The sequence below is a fragment of the Patiria miniata genome, unplaced genomic scaffold (assembly GCF_015706575.1).
Source record: "Patiria miniata isolate m_02_andy unplaced genomic scaffold, ASM1570657v1 HiC_scaffold_5, whole genome shotgun sequence".
NCBI classification, from domain to species: Eukaryota; Metazoa; Echinodermata; class Asteroidea; order Valvatida; family Asterinidae; genus Patiria; species Patiria miniata.
This window is the reverse complement of record NW_024037072.1, coordinates 225,014-245,509: the sequence shown is the minus strand read 5'-3', so window position 1 is coordinate 245,509 and position 20,496 is coordinate 225,014. Positions and strand designations below refer to the sequence as shown.

The window sequence follows — 20,496 nt, the reverse complement described above, 5'->3', positions numbered from 1 at the left end:
ACAAACTTCTTACCATGATTGAAAATCATTCAGTTCATTTTTTCATCCCAAACTACTAAACCAAATTGTGGGATAACCTGGCCCACTTCTAAGGCTTTGTAATTTACGGTATGTTGGTCATTGGGATTGGTATACTTGCAGGATTTGTTTCAGAGTTAATTATTTGGCCCTCTTGCAGCCGATGTTTCGGGTCAGCTCAGACTTGAAAGAAGGATCCTGACTGCACTTTTCACCTTCCCTCTGAAACTAGATCAATGCAATCAATTCAAACCAGCTTTCCAGTTTTTTATGGGGTAACAAATCACTGCACAACACTTTAAAACACATTAGGATCAGGCCATAAATAAACAAGACAGTTTGTTTATGAAAACGTCATCATAAATAGTAGCAACATACCAGCTTGGGCTTGGGAATTAAATAGTTTGTTTTATGGCCTACATACTGCTGGAACTAGGTTTTATTCACACCTCGGACAGCGAATTTTTTTTTTAACAAACCACCAGGAGCAGAACGTGATATGGCACATTCACTGATAAAAAAAAGCTAAATTTATCCGGGCTGTTTCAAAGCCTCCCATAGATAGCCTGGCAATCACACCAAAGCCACTCAGGGTGTGCATCATTCACCTAGATTGCGTGCTGTTCAGATCAGACAACCATGACTGGCCAACCAGGCTCCTTTCCGTCTGTGACACATATACAGCATCTCATGTTTCCAGCCGGATTGAGGCGCAGACAGACTGGAAATGTTTTCCCTCCAAAACTGGGTCAGCGATTGGAAGAGCCGTGGGGGGAAATATAGGCCAATCCCCACTGCGCTTGACACCATTAACGCAAGACCTGTCTCACTTTTCTCCCTCGCCTCCGCTGCTTGGAGTTTTTTTCTGTTATTGCTTGGGCTTTTTTTTTTGGTGGTCCATTCCTGCTTTGTGATGATGATGACGACCTGTGTTCACTGGAGTTGTCTCTCTGGCGACTTCTTGGTCTAGATTTTTGTAGTTTTTCCTGAGTCGGGCTGAGCTCGTGGCTGCTGAAGGGGGATGTTCAGTCGTTGAAAAGAAGGCAGGCATATCAGATCGTTGATGCTTTAATTCTCTGGCTCGTAGATCATCCTACATGTACGCTGTGCTCATAAGTAGGACAGACTAGAATCCTGGTTTCCAAGTAGAACAGTACTTGAGTCACAATAATAGGTGAGTATTCATTCACAAAGTGAAGTTCAATCATCAAATTTTTGAATTATGCTTTTTACTGAACATTACTTTATTCCCTTTAATTTGATCACCAGTTCCTCTTTTTTACACAAAGTTATAAACAGTTGTGAGAAATACTGGGATAAATTCTTTCAGCACACAAAAAAATATTTAAGAAGCGGATTGGAGGGAGGGGATGGAGTTGTGTTTTTTAAACAACTTTCTTTCTCTATTCCCTGTAAAATGTTGCAGAATGGAAATTGAGCTGCTTAAAGTAATCCTAATACGTGTTTGGCATTGAGAAAGTATCAAGTTTGAATCGTTTTTCCTGCATTTTTAAAACGTAATACAGGAAGGGACTCATGGGTGAAGAAAACCAAAAAAACTTATGTTTTTGCTGGAAAAGAAAATCTTTGAGTGTTCTGCTTTTTTCATTAAGCCTGTTTCCACTGAAAGAGGATCTGCTTGTCAGCCTGGCAGACTTGCTGGATAATTGACTTGTTAGGCCAAGTCACCAGTTCCATTTAGTGGAAGTCTTTGTGGTGCCAGGCTGGCGGGAGGCTATTTGACCTTGGCTTTCATTTAAGCAGATGTAGGGCAATAGCTAGATAATTAGACTTAAGGGAACTTGCATGATGCATTAGACAAGAAAATAAGGAATCAATAATTTGATAGCTTTTTCAAGTTTTTAAATTGACGTTGAAAGTGATTTTGTGATCAATAGCCTAAGTGCTCCTGTGGTTTGTTGGTCTTTTGGTTTTTGGTGTGTTGGTTGGATGTTTAGTTTGGTTGGCTGGCTCATTTGTTGGTATTTTTGTTCGTTTGTTAGTTTAGGCCAAAAAAATAAAAATAGTTCTGCTTCCGGTTTCCCTACCTACCCTATTCTGACAGCCCCTACCCTAATTTTTTATTGGAAAAATGAGAAGAAAAAACACCCAAAACCATCACTTTATACCTTTTACCCTTGACTACATGCAGACGCCTCCATATGATTGTACACACAAAAAATTTGGCAAAAAAAAAATCCCTACCTACCTACATTTGTACCCTATTTTCGAATGCCATGTAATCAGAAGCAGAATTTTTTTTTTGCTCTTAGTCCCTTTCTTGGTTTGTTGATAAGTTTGGTGATTGGTTGCTTGATTCAGTTGGGTTGTTAGTTGGTGGATCAGTTTGTTGAGTTTTGTTAGTTTGCAAAATTGATTTGTTAGCTGTCAGTTGTATGTCAGTTTGTCAATTAGTTGTCGCCTTAGCTGGTTTTTGGTCAACTGGTTTGTCAGTTGGTTACATGTATTCTGTTCGTTGGTGGAGTCATTTATGTGGTTGAACTTCTTAATCAAAATTCCAATTTTCCAAGGACTTAATTCATGCAGATTGTTAAGCATGTGGTGGAAATGCATTGACTGATAAGTCCGTCTTGATAAGTTTATTGTTAACTGAGTATTTCTTTTAAACAAGTAATCCATTTGTTCTTTGATGTATTTTAGTCGGTGTTGTTCGTGTCTATTGATTTTATATATATTTTTCATTGTTAAATTGTCAGGTCATTTATAACTTATCGCAGTAGCTGTTACTTGTTCATGTAAATAATTGATATTTCCTTTAAAGGGAATATACATCATTTGCTTTTGCTGTAATTTTCAGAAATGGATGGAATTGGGGGGTTGGAAATATATAGCAAATATAGTTACACTGACTTTTTTGAGGTTTTGGGTTCGAAAATGCTATAAAAACCAAGAAAAACAATCACTTTCCTGTAGTCTGGTTCCCTGACTCCATATAAGAAGAAACAGAGCAGTTTACATACATTGGGGAATTGTAAGGTCAGGGAACCAGTCTAGCTGGCTCGTACCCGTTCATAGGTTTGTAATCGATTGCAAACAAGTGCGATGGTCAATTGGGGCCAGTATTTGAAAAAAAGCCAGTTTTTTCCAACGCTGATCGGCCGATCAGCGTTGGAAATTGATACAAAAATACCACTTTTCTTGAAAATGACAGTATACCAGGTGCCATGATTTTACAGGATGCTTTACACTGTCATTCACTAACAGTCCAGCAAGGTATTTCAAAATGATTTGGTAGTTTTATTTTGTGATGTTTGCAAATGTTGTATTTTCCCTTTAAGAATTATGGCTGAGGAAACCAATCAGGCATATATTCCCCAGTTAACTCTGGCATCGTTCCACCTTGTCCAATGAACATGCCAGTCTTCATATCCTCCGTTGAACTTAGGCCCAGTTTTCTTCCCCTGTCATGCCAAAGCCACTCATTGTGTGTACAGTGAGAATGAGGTACATGTACATGTACATACAGTGTCTGCTTGATACACAGAGAAACCATACGCTTGCAGCAGAGCCCTGCTAGCTGAGCGCGGCCACAAGCACGGTGTCGTCCTGTAACACACTACCGCTCTGCGTGTACAATAACACATGTCAACAACCGAGGGCTTGACTGACCTCATTTTCTGAACTGTCTAAACAAGCGGGCAGTCCCCGTGTCTCTATGTGGTCACGCTGTATTTGTAGCTGTTGAGTCTTTTTCCTGTCGCTGTTCTTATTTTAATATTGGAGGATTTGAGGATTGAGATAAGAAGGGCAACACTACTTTTTTTAATAGCAATTTGGGCTTTATGAAGGTTAAAGGCCACCATTATTTAGGGTACGGTGTTTAATGAGTAACATAAATTGGTCTGAAAAACCTTATTCAACCATTGGCAGAGGTTGCTGATTGAATGACATGAAATCTTCTCTCCCTTCCCCCATTCAACAAATGTACTGTTTATGTAGTAAAAGTTGGACAGCTGTCTTTTCTTTGTTTGATTAACCTACATTTGGTGCGTCGCCTTTGTTGTCTTCCCAAACAAACTGTAGTTTTTGTAGCCACCCTGGCTTGGCCAAGCCATGTCATCGGTAAAAACAATGCAAGTCGGAAACGGCCCCCCTCCCCCCTTTGGCAATGGCGGATCAGAACTCGACCAGAAACCCCCCTCATCATCAAGAAAAAAACTGGCCACGATGAAATCAGGTCAGAGAATCAGGTCACGTTAATAATCACTCCCGCCTGGCTGTCTGCCCGCCCTAGAAATTCCAGCGGCAGTTGTCAGATAAAGACTAGCACAGACTTGGGCGATGCTCATTTCTCATCTAATAATATTATACGCCGCGGCGTGCATGCGCGCGATGGTCCATGTGAACAAATCCTCCGCCTCTCCCCCCCTTACCGAATGATGCATGCTTGTCATCGCAGCCTACTTACATACATGATCAGCATCACATTATGACCTCCCCCCCTTCTCCTCCCCCCCCCACTCTCTATCTCTCTCTCTTGCGTGGTTGCAGAGAGCCCCTTGGTCTAGTTACAGACAGCTGAAGTTACCGTTGCGGGTAACAAGCATCCGTCCGTCGGTGAGTAAAAGCCGGCTAGCCACTCAGTCGCAACTTTAAATAGGTCAGGATAAAGCGAGGCCGATGGATCATGGAAAGTGGGTCAGCCCGTATCTAGGCCAAGACAAACGCAGCCAGTTATTCTGACCTGCTTTTTATATTTATATGTGTATATATTTTTATCTGCGTATTTTGCTCATCATCTGGCTTAGAGCTATTTTTAGAGGCTTGACCGAGTTTCTGATTTCTTTGTTTTTGGAAATGAAACATACGCCAGGTTTTCAGTGTTGTTATCAACAATGAAAGAACATGACTTGTGTGCAAACCCTTAAAAGTTAAATACATGTTTTATTGTTTTTCAACCAAGTGATGTAATAAATCTTGTTTAGAAAAAATAATAAACAAGTACAGCTGATGCAGTTACATGTACCGGGTATGTCAATGAAATGATAGGTGTCTACAAAAAAAGAAATCATTTTTGTTCATGGTCGAGATAACAGATCGAATTATCAAATCTGTATAGAATTGGAAGTTTGATGAACAAAACAGTGACATTTTAAAGAATTTCAACTATGTATATGCATATGTTCACAATTTGAAATAGAAATTCAAAGACCAAAAACTACCGGTATGTGCATTGTGGTTGTGAAATACATACGTCCTTGCTTTATGATCTAACAAAGTAGTGCAAGGTTCAAAATATTTATATGTCACTGATGCCAGGGACATGACTCATGCTTGTACAATGATCACGCAGTCTTCCTCCTTTGTTACTTTTTATTGTGTTTGCCCTCCATAGGGGCGTGTCTAACAATGAAAGATGGGGTGCATTGTGTTATTGTCATTCTGCCAGTGTGGTTTCACATGTGCCATTTCATGCATTATTTTGATGCTTTGTTGTGTCAGTAGTTGTTCTGAGTATTCTTTTTCAGAACCAAATCGGAAGGGGGGGGGGGATGATCCACAGGGGGAGTGGGGGGGGGTGTTGATGCAGGTTCCAAGCAAAAATGCATTATCGTATTAGACCAATACACAGGTACGCCCATCAGCTATCAGTGACCACTCTCGCTTGGAAACCTGGTTTACATTAAAAGGACGACAATTAATAGCAGAGTTTGCTGAACACTGATGACCAAAATGGCATTGCAAAAGGAAAGGTTAAGGAAAATGGTATCTCTAGTTGCATTCCTGGTGTTGTTCCCAAATACAGAATGATATCAGTTTGACGTCAGCATGCCGCATGATGAAATATATCCGTACTATGACAAAACACGTTCCCCTAAATGACACAGTAAAAGTATGGTAGATAATTGTTTTCTCCCGTGAGTTGGCGCGGTGGATCACATGTGTAAAGCAATCAGGTGGGCGTGCTCAGTCCGGAGTTGCCAAATAAGGCTCTTCACGGAGCACCGACAGTCAGTGGCGTTATCAGTAATCACTCCCCTTCTTGCCAAAAAAAAAAAAAAATTAGTTTAAGTTCAAAGTTTATTCTGCAAAGGTGAAGTAAAGTTTAGCACACACACTGACACACACATGGATCTGCTTTTCCTCATATGTTTAACTTAAGCAGTCATAATATTTGGGGTTTCAAAGGTCAGTTTGGTGTGTGAGTGTGAATTCATCCTAGTGACTCTGAGGTCATGTAGGATTCAGGCCACTAGGTTTAATCAGGAGTCTATCACCGGCAGTGCTGCCCTCATTTCAGCAGATCCAGTCATTGGCTGGGGAAGTGGTTTGTGTGTACGTGTGTGCGTTGTTGGTGGAGTGCTCAGGATCCAAGCACCGTTGCAACCACCGTTTGGTTCCTTACAGTTTGGCTGATCAGGAGTTCTGGGGTGTTACGATTCTTCAAGGAACTGTGCTGGATCTTGCAAAGATTTCTTTTCTGATGATCCGAGTCTCTGTGTAACCTGTTGCTTGTCAAAGTGACGGCTTTTAAAAACACTTGTGTGCAGAAAACATTCTTGGCTAGAGTTCAGAACTTTGCTGTTAAGTTTGCAATCCGTGATTTCGCTCTCCAAGATTAAGGTAAGTTTATACGCCTGACTTCTTATCCTAACAGTTACAAAATTATTTCTTTTTCCATAAATGAATGTCACAATTCCTATATAAAAATTTATTACAAAAATGATTATTCTACAGGATCAAATTGAAGCAAATTCTTGTCGTCTGAAAACGGAAAAAATCCATTTAATATCTGAATAAGCATGATATGTTTGTAAACAGTTTTTAAATTGAATCATTCATACATTGTAAATTGTTTAAATGTTCAACCCTGAAGGCACCAAATTTTGAAGATATTGATCATGAATACTTTTTGGGACAGTAACTAAAATTTCGTTTTCTTTAAACAACAATATTTTGACGCTCATGAAATGTAAGCAAAGAGCCCTCCTAGCTAATGTAGTCTGGCTCCATCAGTCATCCCCTTTTTATCCTGGAGGGATAAGCTGTGATCCCAGTCCATTTACCGAATCAGGTCAAACAGTTTATTAATATTTAGCCGCAGACTTGCCAGTCTCAATCTCCTGCTGTGCCACTCAAAAAAAAAAGTACACTGGTGAATGATATTACCCCAGGTCCGATAGGCAGTCAGCCCCAATAACTTTACTCTGTAACTCAAGACCCACTAGATCCATAATCCATCCAACACCTATACCTGCTATTGACCTCCTAGTAAATCCGTCATTGGAGATTCATGTCACGTCTGTGCCCAACCCTTCCTCTCCCCCCCCCCCCCCAATTCCTAAACCAAGCTTCGGTAACCAGACCTGAGACAACCATGGTAAGAAAAGCCTGTTTTTTCCCCTCGGTCTCAGTTCTCTACTTTTTAAGTTGCCATGCTTGGTTCCTGACGAGACAGATTAGTGTAACTGGGCCATGTGAAATACAAACTGTGAAGCCTAAGGGTTGTCGACCACATAATCCGGCCAGCCCGGAGTTCCAGTTTCTACCGAACTGGGGCCTGAATTTTTTTCCAGAAAGGAAAAATGGAACCGAGTGTGTGCACTTCTATGTCTTTTAATACCGTTTGATATGACGTTACCATAGATGTACAATGTACATAAAAGCAATTTTGATAAACAGAATGATTCCATGAGTATATGAAAGTTTACAAGCTCTGACTTTGTATGGCCATCACATTTATAAGAGCCAAAGAAACATTTCATAAATCTTGTCCAAATGGTAAAAGTTTTATGCCTTAATTCATCTGTGTGCTTTGAACTCTTCTTAATAACTTTTTTTTTCTCCTTTTCCTGGTCTTCCCTTTCCACTTTTCATAAATATATTCATCTCTTCTCCTGTCTGTTCTTCCCTTTCAACATACTCGTTATTAATATTTTTGTGGTTTGTATGTTTCTTTTCTTCTCCTTTATGCCTACTCTCAACATAGTGCAATCCATCTCCTGATATTCTAGTCCAGAGCCAATATACTTGCAGGCTCATTCCTCTTGGCCTTAATGTCTCATCCCGGGGATTGTTGCCGTCATGCTTGGCAAATAATCCATAATATACTTCTCCCCGCATGAATTGTAACAACTGGTCTCGATGTCTGTGACCCAGATCAGTCGGCCCCGGCCTGTTCCTAGAAATTCTCCACACCTTGCATGTGAGGGACAAAATGTTACCTTTTGGTCTGATCCATACATGCATGGGCAGCTGTGGCATCACCCAGCGGAGCATGCAGCTGTACACGTGGTACTGTTCACCTGGGTTGGCAGGCTACATATGCCTTGTCCATGAAGAACTAGGTCAATTCAAATTCCTTCATGAGGCTGTCTTTCCGTGGAAGGACTGCTTTCCATCAAGCTTTGCCGGCAGTCTCTTAAATTCAATTTGCTTAGGAGGTATTATTTAATGCACGTTTACTATCAGCAAGTGCAGTACACCCTACTGTCTGTTTGTGAGCAGTTCAGCTCCTGGGACTAGAAAAAAACGTTAAGCTCATCGGCAATTGAGCTGGATTTGAATCCAATTTTCAAAAATTTACACAGTTTAAGAAACAAAATGGATAAAACATGAGTTCTGTTGATTTTGTTTTGTTTTTTATTTGTATTCTCCAGCAGTGCCTACGTGCGTGGCCTACTTTGATAACATGTTTCTGCTTAGATAGCACCTTGCGTTTCCCCTTCATCTTTCTGTCTTTCCATATGTTTATATTTAAACCCATATTGGATTACCGGTTGAAACAACTGGCCCCCATTAACCAGGTGTGTCCATGATCAATTTCCTTGACAGTCTCCCAGACGGATTGGGTTGGTGAAAGTGCACCATGCACTTTCACTTTCAAGTTTGACCTATAAATGTATGCTATAACACATACTGACAAATTTCAAGTAATGCTAAGTTACAGAAGTATAGAATGTCACATGAATGTTTGAATTTTGTCAGACCATGATTCACAAACTTTTGCTTTAAGGTTCTTAATTATTTTGGGGGAATTCAGTTCGCTGATTCTGAGAATTTTTTATTCTGGTTAAAGAGACATTGTCTAAAATGTAGATGTACAAAGTCTTGCAACATGACAAGTGAATGAATGGCATGAAGTCAAAAACCTAGAAGGTCTAATTACAGATTTATGTATCTTTTGAAAAAGTAAAACGTGTTGTTTGTCAATTTGTCTTCCTCCAAAGTTCAAACCCTCTTGCAAGTCCAGAAGTTATTGCACTTATGAAATCATGGAACCAGGAAACATCCTTGGAGATTGATTGGATTACCTAGCATGGTAGCCAATTCATCTGCTCAGTTCTGTGATCAAAGAAAAATTACATGTTTAAGACACGGCTGCTCAACTTGAAAAGCCACTGATGTGTTACATGGATGTAACTTCTGTTTACTTGTAAAACCTTACTAGTACTTTTTGCAACCTAAACATGGGCAAACTTTCCTGCTGTCATATTCCATTTAGAACCAAGTACTTGACAAATTGCGGCGCTAATTTTGTATCCGTTTCTTAAACCTAGGGGAAATCCGTGTCATTCATGTACCGGAAGATGCGGGAACATTTTTCTTAATTTAATAGTTTGCTCCTTAAGACCACTTGACCGCTGGTAGATTTGTAGTACAATGATTGGCTCTGACCCTTAGTAACCCAAGAGTTTGCTGAAACATGCCATTTCAATTCCAGCTGGATTTTATCACTACATTGTGAGAGAGCAAGCGCGAACAGTTTACAATTCAGATTTCTATTCCAAATCTTGAACGTCCAAATCCCTGGTTCAAGTCCCTCATGATAACCTCATGGTAACGGCTGGATTAACGGCAGCCAGTATCAACTATTCAAAGTCTGGATTGTTTTTGTTGCTGATTTGCTTGCAGGGCAGAATGAGTGTGGTTACAGGAGGCTATGGTTACGCCGTCTTGTGTCGAGTGTGTGGTGACAAGGCGTCAGGGTTCCACTATGGGGTTCATGCATGCGAAGGATGCAAGGTAATTACAATGCAAGCATTTTGTCATTTAAAGAGAAATGTGTGACCCGTCGCAACAGATGAATTGGAGAGAGCTATTGTTTGATGAAGAGAATCTTTGAGTTTAACCAAAATTATATTCATGAATAAGAGTGTATTAAACAGAAAAAAGAGAAAAGTATTGCAGAAATGTTGAAGGGGATGGTACACAGTAACACAAGTACTTATAGGAATTTTGGAAAAAAAAACATTTTAAATTAATTTAGAATGGTTAAATTGTAAAATGTTGCTATTTGGTCCCATCTATGTTGAGACAATAAATTCCATTCCATTAGATTAAGCTCATATTGTCATATTGAGTGCACAAACGACGCCCAATTAATGATCAGTAACACTGCATTTGACCTTAATATCTAACGGAGCCTGTTGTTTTCTTATGGTTAATTATTGTCAGGGACCTGAATCGGGTGATGATAGTTTAATCTTGTTCGTGGGTAAAGTGCAAATGGAGGGCAACAGGAGATAAGAGCAAATAATGGAGTTAGTCATGGAAGAATTTGTGGACGGTGGATATTTGCATGGAAACTAAAAAGTCCATATTTAGAATTTTTTCCTTGGTTAACTGAGCAAACATTACCGCACAAATACGATCAACCAAGTCAGGACTTTGATCAAAAGTCATTTCTTGTGACTTAATTGTTCAGGACAACTTTTAAATATAGAATTCCAGATAGTTCATATTATAATTGCCATGATATTTAGCTTGACTAATGTGGCAATCCACGTGAAATTGAAATGAATCATGTACACATATACTTAAACATACCAGTAAAAGAGATTCCGTAATAATTCAAGCACAATTTGAATCCCCCCCCAAAAAAAAAAAAAAAAATGGGGGAAAAGTTTATTGCTGGCAACCTCGAACTTTGATATCAATCCATCAGCAAATACAGGCCCTATTGACAGGACACAAAATAAGTGTTAATCTTTAAACAAAAAAAGTTGATATTAAAATGGATTCTACTGAAAAAAAAAAATTCTGGTCTAATAATCTTATCAGTGTTAGGAGTTTGAACGTCGGTGACATCTGTTGTGTAAAGTCAAAGTCACCATTGAGAGATTTGGCAAATGACCCATATTGGGTTTGAAAGCGTTCCCTTCAAATTTACAGTGTGCAGAAATCGACGTCATTTGTACTCGTACCAGAGCAGTTCAAGTACCAATTGTCTCTTCCCCGAGTGAACTCTAATTGACTCTTGCGCCGGTTCAGAGTTTGTTTCCATGGACCAAGATAATGATTCCATGCAAGCACCAGTTAGCACATATTTGTCGGATGATGTGTGGGAGTTACGTAGATGTTTAGTATATGATTAATATTTTTTTCTTTTTTAATTGATCATTTCAGCCATGCTGGTGACGCACAGCCACGTTTTGATTTTGGCCGGTATTCAAATCTTACAGAATCTGCGTACTCTTTTTGTTATTGTGGCTATCACTTTGTCAGTGTTTCATATTGTGTGTAATTAACAGATTTCGATATGGGTGACAAAAGCTATACTGATAAGTTTTTAAAGTCGTCATCAGTTCATATTTGTTTGGTTTCTAATGCTAGTTTTAGTATTGCTTCTGGCATTTATACCTAGTGATATAATTTTTGTTTAAATACATTTTGAAATGTATGTTTAGAATCTAACGCAATCATGTTATTTCATTAATGCATTGTTAGTTTAGAAGGGACAGAATAAAGCTTGATATTAAGGACAAAACTAATTAAATACAAAAGAAAAAAAATGTGCAAAGCATTTATAATAAAGTTGGAAAGATCAAAAGAAGTTGCATATAATAACTGACGGTGATTTCATTGAAGAAATGTTCGTTTGAGCAGTGTTTTTGTATTAGGTTGCTAAATAATTTTGTTTGACAAACAATTTTTCCCATTGCCTTTGATGGGGAAAAAGTTTTGGACCAATATGTCAAGCAAGTTACATTTCTAGCTGCAGGAAGCATTCATTCCCGTAGGCTTGAGAGATGTTTTTGTTTTCAGTGAGAATCTCACGTGTCTGGTCCCTCCATGTTCCAGGATGAAATGTCATGGCTCTGCAGTAAAATTCAGTCAGCGAATTAATGCTCATGAACTGAAATCAGCCAACAACCAGTCAAACATGCAATATACAGTATATTAGTGTGTCATAACATTTTGGCTGTCAACCTGGTTTTGCTGTTAAAATGAGACTGTCCAGTAGGCCTATCTGTGCTTAGAATTTCTAAGAAACCAGCCCTTGATATACATTCAAGCTGTTAGTTGGGTTGTCTTCTCTATAATCCAAGGCATCAGCTTTGAACTCTGACCTACATGTACTTCTAACATTGACACCCTCCGACCTCCCACAACTTCCCCAATTACCTTGTCACCCATCTGACTTTCTCATCGTCTTCTGTTTCTCTCCCCCTCTCTCCTCCTTGCTGCAGGGTTTCTTCCGTCGCAGCATCCAGCAGAATGTCAAGTACCGGGTCTGCACCAAGGGCGATGAGTGTCTCATCATGCGCATCAACAGGAATCGCTGTCAGTACTGTCGACTCAAGAAGTGCCTATATGTTGGCATGTCCAAGGATGGTAAGGCCTCCAAATTTCCTTCAATTATATTAAATTCATACGTTTTAATTTTGGTCTGTGGTGAATATCATTAGAAAACCGAGATGAGCAGTGTTGGCTTGCATCAGTTCTTGGAATGGCCGTTGACCTAATTTTACTGTGTTGAAAGCCAAAATGCTGTAATCTATTAATTTTTTTCAGTCCATACTGGGAAAATGGAAAGATTTATATTGGTAAAGCAACATTTAAAAACAAAGAATCACACAAGTAACATGAGATTTACACATGTACAATTCCATGTTGAGTTAGATAAGTTGCATAAATTTCAATAAATATGAGTTCAAACTGTCATGTGTCGTATATAATAGATTCCAGTTCATCACAAGCACAGAAATTGTATATTTCCATATAAGCTTGGAATACTCAATTAGAAGATATGCATATGTACATTTACTGTAAAGGCAATATTCCATCATGCCTCCATTTTAATGATGACTCAGTTGTATTGCACCTGTGGTGTAAAGCCCACATATCCAGTAGTATTGGTGCTCAAGGTGCTACATCATTATTACCCTGCTCATTATGCCAATGAAGTGTTCCGAAAACAATCTCAGCTACCTGGGGAGTATACAGCTAAAATGAATCACAACCACCACCTCTGCCCTCACAGGTACCCATTTACTCCTGGGTGGGGAGAAACAATGAGTGACAAAGTGCCTTGCCCAAGGGCACAGGCACCACAACCCCAGGCTGAACATGAACCCACAACCTACAGAGCTACCTGCAGACCACAAATTTGATTGAAACAAATCTTGTAAATTAAAAAAAGATTAGAATTAATAAGTGCAGAAAATCCTGCCAAAATGAGTTTAGATTCTTTGCTTACATTTAGACAAGATAAAGTTGTGCCTTGGTGTTAAGCAGGTATTTTTTCTGTTCCAACCTCCCCTTCCCCACACAGCTGTGAGACTAGGAAGATGCCCCAAGAAATGCAAGCCCCAGGGTATGCCCATCCCTTCCCCTCCCAAGTCTCCCTCAGGGGAGTACATCATCAATCCCGAGGAGAGTCAGATGAAGATGGAGCAGCTTATTCTCAGCATTCATGAGGCGCAGAAGAAGACGCTATGGGATGGCTTCACATTCAGTGGCTGGAGCGAGTACTTTCCCTCCACGGTAAGAATATCAACTCCAAATCCATCACCAGCTACTTGGTGATAAGCATAAGTACATGTACAACATCCGTGCACAAGTACACCCTCACAATATAATGAGACGAGACATACCTAAGTCTTGATCCAAGACGTTAGTGATTGATAAAAAATATACTACAGTACGGTGGATTTACTGTTGGTGCACCCTCACATGACTGGTTATGACCATCTCATTTATTTGCTTGTAAGAGTTTGAATACAGACATGCTTAGTATAAGAATGACTACTTCAACAGATTAAAAGTTTGGATTCCTTTAGGCCTTTAAAAGTCAAAATTGTTGGTTGCGTAATTAAGCGTGTTTGGTGCTTAACTTTAGCTCACCTGCTTAGACATACCCCTGACTGAGTTTGGGATAAATATTTTAAAAACAAATTTCCAATTTGTTTTTATTATAAAATTGTGTATTCCAAATTCCAAAAAAAGGGTTGCTGATGGAGAGGTTTGTTGTTCAAGGAGTGCATGGGTGATCTTTAGTAAGAAATATTGTTTGTGGAATCTGAAACTGCTAAGGATGTTGCACTCTGCTACTCAGAACTGAATATGAGTATTTATTTCCAGAGCTTGTTTTCATTTTGATTGGAAATAAATTCATTGTCCCATTTCTTGTCAAACCAATCTTCAGATAAGTAGAAATGGTTGCGATGCTCAGACCAAGCTCATCACCGACCTGGTGACCAATAACTTCACTCCCTCCATCACCCGCATCATCGGTTTCGCCAAGATGATACCAGGCTTCTTGAATCTGGACAAAGATGATCAGATTATGCTACTTAAGGGAGGATCGCTAGAAGTTCTATTGGTCCGTCTGGCACATGTGATCACAGTCAAGGATGGCATGTGTGCATTGATGGAATATCATAAGGTAAGGATGTAGAAATATCCACAAATATGAATACAACATTTTAAATGTTTGCCCAAAAACAAACCACGTTGTAAGATTTGGAACGTTGCATGGTGGTGGTATGAACTAGTGAAGGTTTGCGGTAACACCGTGTAGAAATCTCTTTTGGGAAGATGTGTGGTTCTGAAAAGTTCTGAAAAAAACGGTTGCATTTGTTTTGATATATGATGTACGACTCATTGAAACTGTCTGACAGAGGTTTGAATTGTAATTATTTATGGAACAATTTCAGTCATTTTTGTTTTAAAGAGAAAAGCGTCCTTATGAAGTGTGGTACATATTTCACATGACATCAAAGTCAGTTCTCAGGACTGCAGGAATTGTAATGTCTTTCACTGCTGTTCATTGTTACCATTACAAATGTTCCAAAAGTTGTCTTAAAGATACAGTCCCTTTGCTATTTTCGATTTCATGTCGAAAAATAGGATTATTTGCCAGCTGCCAATTTCCTAGAAATCTTTACGGTATTCATTTTTGAATGAGACATTGAATGAGACATTGAATGAAAAGATGCCCAAAATTGTGATAAGTAGCTTTTTTTCTGAAACAAAACATACAAGTTGGACATTTATTGGGAGAAAATATACAAATTGCACATTCGAACAAAAGAAATCCATTTTTGAAGAGCACGGGGTATGCATCTTTAAATACAAACTGGGCTTCACAGTTAACTTGTGTGACTTTCATAATGATTCTGTTTTTAAATCACACCAGGAAATGTTGGAAGGTGAAATCAAGATGACACCACTGATGGAGATCATTCAGGGTGTGATTGAGTTTGGTTTGAAGTTCAAACAGCTGCAATTGACCAATTGTGAGGTGGCGCTCTTCACTGCCGTCATTTTATTATCAGCCGGTAGGTCATCTTTGTGTTGTAACAAGCCCCTTAGTATTCCCAGAACTCCCAGTTTGAAAGCATTGGGAAATTGTCAGACTTACATTTCATTAGCCCTCATTCCTTTTCATAGGATTCTCTGTTATGAAAGGCAAGTTGAATTGGGCTGTCAAATGGACTGTAGACCACGGACAAAGCTAAAGAATACATTTCCTCATTTACAACAGTGTCAAAATTAAATGAGACAAGTTCGCATAACAGTACAAGTAACATGTAGATAAGGCCAAAAATAAGTTGTTGGTGTACACCGTGCATCTGTGTGTTTGTCAAAAATACCCAGACCTCATTATAAGGCTAGTACTATTTATATGGGTTTTTTTTTTCAAAGAATTTGATCCCAACGGTTCTTTTTGTCACTATCAGATCGGCCAGGGCTACGCGTGCCAGATGAGATTGAGACGCTACAGCTACAGGTGGTGCAAGCTCTGCAGTCTCAGATCCTCCTGAACCACCCTAACGACCGCTTGGTCTTCCCTCGTCTCATGATGAAACTCTCAGACATCCGCCAGTTCAGTGTCACCAACTCGGATCGAATGATCAATGTCATGGATTCCAGAAGCTGAGGCCCGTCTGTCATGCTAATCGCAGTAGAACGCTATTAACTAGATGTCGGCAAATTCATTTTGTTTTCTTGTCTAAAAATCATAAGAAAATATATATATAGAAGTCTATATTGTTGTGTTCACTTTAAAGCACCGTGATAAATTGGTATCCATCAGATGTTATTTTCCCAAACAGATCATGAATTCATGACCTGCATATAAAAATCTACAGAGTAATAAAAATTGCTTCTGTGGATAATATTCACACACAAGGTTGCCAAGCAACAAAATTACAATAAATTATTAAAAAAATAACTAGAATGAGTTTTCTGGGTTCTTAGTAAATTGTTGAGAAAAGAGTTCTTGGAAACAATCTGGTGAATAGTCATTTTAGTTTATTTTAACATTCTAAATTACGCTTTCTTAACAGCCTTGTACAACCCCTCCATGTTGAGTGATGTGGATTCACATGTAAAGCAGGCTGGCATTAGGGTTGGTTGTTCAACAATAACCTGACTTCAATTTGTCTGCTGTTTCTTGTCATACTTATACCTAATTGAGAAAACCATCAAACTCCCCTTAAATAGTAAACAATACTTTCCCACAAACCCCTCACTAATAAGGTTTGTAAAGTAAAACAAATAGCCATGCTTTCCTTTCATTACCAAAGGAGCATGCTCAACATTTTTTACCATGAAATTTGATTACACCGGAATGTGCTGATTGTACTCCAAGAACGCTAGGCATTCTTAAGGAATAGCATTTTGAAAAGCCCTATTGACACGGAACATTTCAATCTTATAGTATTTGACTAAAGTATGAATGAGAACTCAGTGCTCATGTAAACCTACCATATTAATTTTAATCTTTTGTGGGAAAAATTCTGTGCACTTACACCAACTGTCATCAAAACACTCCTTTGTGGAAAAATAGTAGAAGGCACATTTTGACCACTTACATTGTCTGCATTGTTTGTGTGCACTGTCTCACGAATTTATGGCGCAGTGCACATACCGAAGTTTTGTTTTTTTGTTGCAAAAACCATGCAGCACACATAACATGTATCATCTTTGCTTAAGGTGCTCTAGTTTGTCTAAATCTGTGTCTGTCCCCTTCTAGGGGTGCTTCGGCACAGAAGTCATGATATAAGAGTTATAAGACTTAGCCCAAGACGTGAGTGTGATGCAGCAATATGCACCCAGCAATGGAGTCACTGTTGACATAGTAATTGGTATTTTCTGTCAACTAAATCTTTGCACTGAAATTGCACTGATGCGTTGTATGGCAAAAGGAATGTTTGTGAGAGGCCTTCACACCTTTGTTGAACCCCTTTTCAGAGTGTGTTTGTGTATCACTTTTTGAAACGTATCTGTTTTGTGTGCTGTTTGATGTGGTCCAAAGAGCTACATTTTCAGGCAGGTCTCATAGTAATATCATGTATATGTTTTATGAATGGGCTGTGTTTATACGAATGACCCCCATATACTTTGACCCGTTATCAGCCCATTTGAGTGACTTTCATTTCAAACTAACAATCTCTCCCCAAAATAGATATTTTTTGGTTACATTAGACTGCAGTGTCCATACTTATTACCTTTTCTACCGTTTTGGACCATACATGGAGCTGACTTTCAAATTCATGACTGGGTTGGATTATATCACATCTTTGCCAGTTTGGACAATTCTTAAAAGTACCTCTCTGTCGGACTGTGAACCTGTCGTAGTAGTTCTTTATTCTCATGAAAATTATGTGCAATAGATTGTGAAAAATATTTTCCCTGTTGGTCATGTTTGTTTTGTTCAAGAGGTTATTTTGATGTTGTCATTTTTTTCAAAGGCCGTTTTTAAAAACCATCGTGCACGTGAAAGGAATAACTTGTGACGTCAGTAGAAACTGTATTAGTTGACTTAAACAGAAATTTGTTACCAATTTTACAAGAATGGTGTGCATTGTCTGAACATTTCAACTGGCTTCCAGCCTGATATTGCTGGAGATATGCACATATTTCATAACTCAACCATGTGCTTACAGTGCATACAGTTCACTTGGGCAATCGTTTGAAGCAGTCTTCACAGTTTCATTTTACTTCCTTAAGGGCAGGGGGGTGTTTATGTATTTCCTTGTTTTTCTGTTCTGGCATAAAATTGTAACAACTCTATTAATATTTGCATTGTACAAGATTTGCCCCCTTTTCAAATATTGTAAATTAATGAGTTACATTAGTATTTTTTAATTGCAGGATTATTTCCATACCCCATCCAACTTCCTTCCATAAAAGGTTCTAAACTTTGAGGTTTGAGTTTGGTTTTTATTGTCCTTTTTATTTAGCACATTTTTGCTGCATACTAATTTGCCTTGCTATGAAACCAAAGCTGTTGCAAACAATTTTATATGAATAAAAATGTTATTACATTTAGTAGAGACCCATAAAATGGGCACTCAAAACTTTTTGAGGGTTTAGTTTGAAAAGATTGCTTTTTTGGCAAATTCCCGTTGTGGAACGCATATTCTTTTGAGTAGTTTGCAATGTAACACTGTGAAGAGGTGCTCAGATTTGTAATACCCCAGTGTGTTTAGATACACAAATGTTGAAATACAATGAATTCAATTTTTGTAGGTAAATGTGGCAAAAGCAAATTAAGGATGAATCACAGTGCAGTATGAGGACTGGAAGTCAAGTTTATGATTTCTGAAAACAACCTTTGGCCAAATATGGCACTGCAAAATTACTGAACACAGGAACGATTTGTTTGTGTTATCAACCAACTATCATGTGATTATATAATGTAAATTGTGACTGAATACGTATGTATGGCTCCTGACTACCCGACACTTAAACAAAGACACTATGGGTAACTGCCAACATACATGGACATGTAGGGCTGGATAGCTCAGATGGTGGAAGCACCGGAACTGCAATCTGGAGGTCGCAGGTTCAAACCCTGCTTCAGTCCATTCTTGGTTCAACTTTGAACCAATGATTATTAGCTGATTAGATTTGCTCTGCAGCATATTTCTGCCTAGCAGATCCATGAAATTTACCAATAGACATGGACACAGTTGCATATTGCACAAATAATGAATGTTTACGAGTGCAATGGTAAGAATAATGTCATGAGGTGAAGTCGAGTGGAATGGAACAATCCATTTGTCACCGAGTGAAATTATTCTCTGCATTGCACGAATGTGAAACATTCATTTATTTGTTTTATACAATGCCTAGATCCTTCTGATTGGTCAGTGCCACCAGAACTTCTATTGGCTTAGAAATAGAACTTCTATTTTTGCTTTGTGGCTGTGCCGTGTGTGGGACGAAAAATTCAGTAACACGTGATTAACGACCCGCAATCAGATGACAGGGATTTTTGAGGGATTTTAAAACACAAAAGTTCTGGTTTTTTTTTTTGCGTTATGAAAATCATCTTTTGAGAATTATTGTTCGTGTTCAGCAGCCAAAGTAACTGAAAGGGGAAAAGACATGAAAGCAGGAACTCTAAGTGAAGACGGTCACAGGAAAAGCTTTGATCTAAATTCTATACACCATGCCAACAGTGATCATCTGTGCAGGGTAAAATACCAAGACGAGTAGAATTTTTAAGACAATAATGCTGATGGGACTTTGATGTGTGTTAGATAAATGGGGAAAAATGTGGCTTCATACTAACTGCCTGTTTCCAGATTAACGAGTTTGAATTTCGTCTCGACATATTATACCATGACAGAATTGAATTTGTTTTTTTTGGAAAATGTAATTTTCACCCAATGACTGTGTACATTGCAGAAACTATAATTAACAAAGTGTTGTACTGTATATGCACTTCAGATAATTATAAAAGAAAAAGCATAATTATTGTATATATGTATATTTTGTGGACTGAGCATTGTAACATAACACAAATAAAATATTTAAAAAATATGAGGATTGTCTTTCCAGTCTGAGTTTCTGATAACTGAAGAATATTTAGTATCGGTATATGACAGGAATATTTGTCCCATCATCTGCCAAAATAAGAAACTTCTTTATATAATTAGGTTGAAGTGTGAAGCTCCATCCCTCCTGGGCAGGAGTCCTGGCTCGCAAACTCTAGGCTGTCGTGTCCCGCCCCCCCCCCCCCCCCCCAGCCCTTGCACAATAGCAGGCTTGGATTAGTTGAACAACGGATGATTCTAAGACTTGCCCCCCCCCCCCAAAAAAAACCGCCTAAAAGAACCTAGACTAGTTAAGTAGTTAAATCCTCCCCCCCCCCCCCCAAAAGTAAATTCCGTCCTAAAATTGTCATTGTTCAGAAACCGGTCAACAATTAGAATTGAATATCTGAATATTCATCGATGCAAATATTGTGGGCGTTCTCCATGGTTACTGACTATT

The 20,496-nt window shown here is 38.8% G+C and overlaps 1 protein-coding gene across 4 annotated transcripts in view; it reads left to right on the top strand.

The window, feature by feature from the left end:
- LOC119740959 (nuclear receptor subfamily 1 group D member 2-like) overlaps positions 1-20,046 on the top strand; it is a 33,509-nt gene extending 13,463 nt beyond the window's left edge. Inside the window, exons 1-7 of one of the 4 annotated variants that reach the window (XM_038216483.1) lie at positions 654-1,192; positions 9,895-10,005; positions 12,453-12,597; positions 13,538-13,749; positions 14,411-14,650; positions 15,404-15,545; positions 15,948-20,046. In XM_038216483.1, coding sequence (XP_038072411.1) covers positions 9,901-10,005; positions 12,453-12,597; positions 13,538-13,749; positions 14,411-14,650; positions 15,404-15,545; positions 15,948-16,147 — 1,044 coding nt within the window. In that variant the 5' untranslated portion in view covers positions 654-1,192; positions 9,895-9,900 and the 3' untranslated portion in view covers positions 16,148-20,046. Of the gene's footprint in view, positions 1-653; positions 1,193-6,065; positions 6,604-9,894; positions 10,006-12,452; positions 12,598-13,537; positions 13,750-14,410; positions 14,651-15,403; positions 15,546-15,947 lie in introns of those variants that run through there. The other 3 variants (XM_038216482.1, XM_038216480.1, XM_038216481.1) reach the window with 3 other exon arrangements.
- Positions 20,047-20,496: the final 450 nt, after the last annotated feature.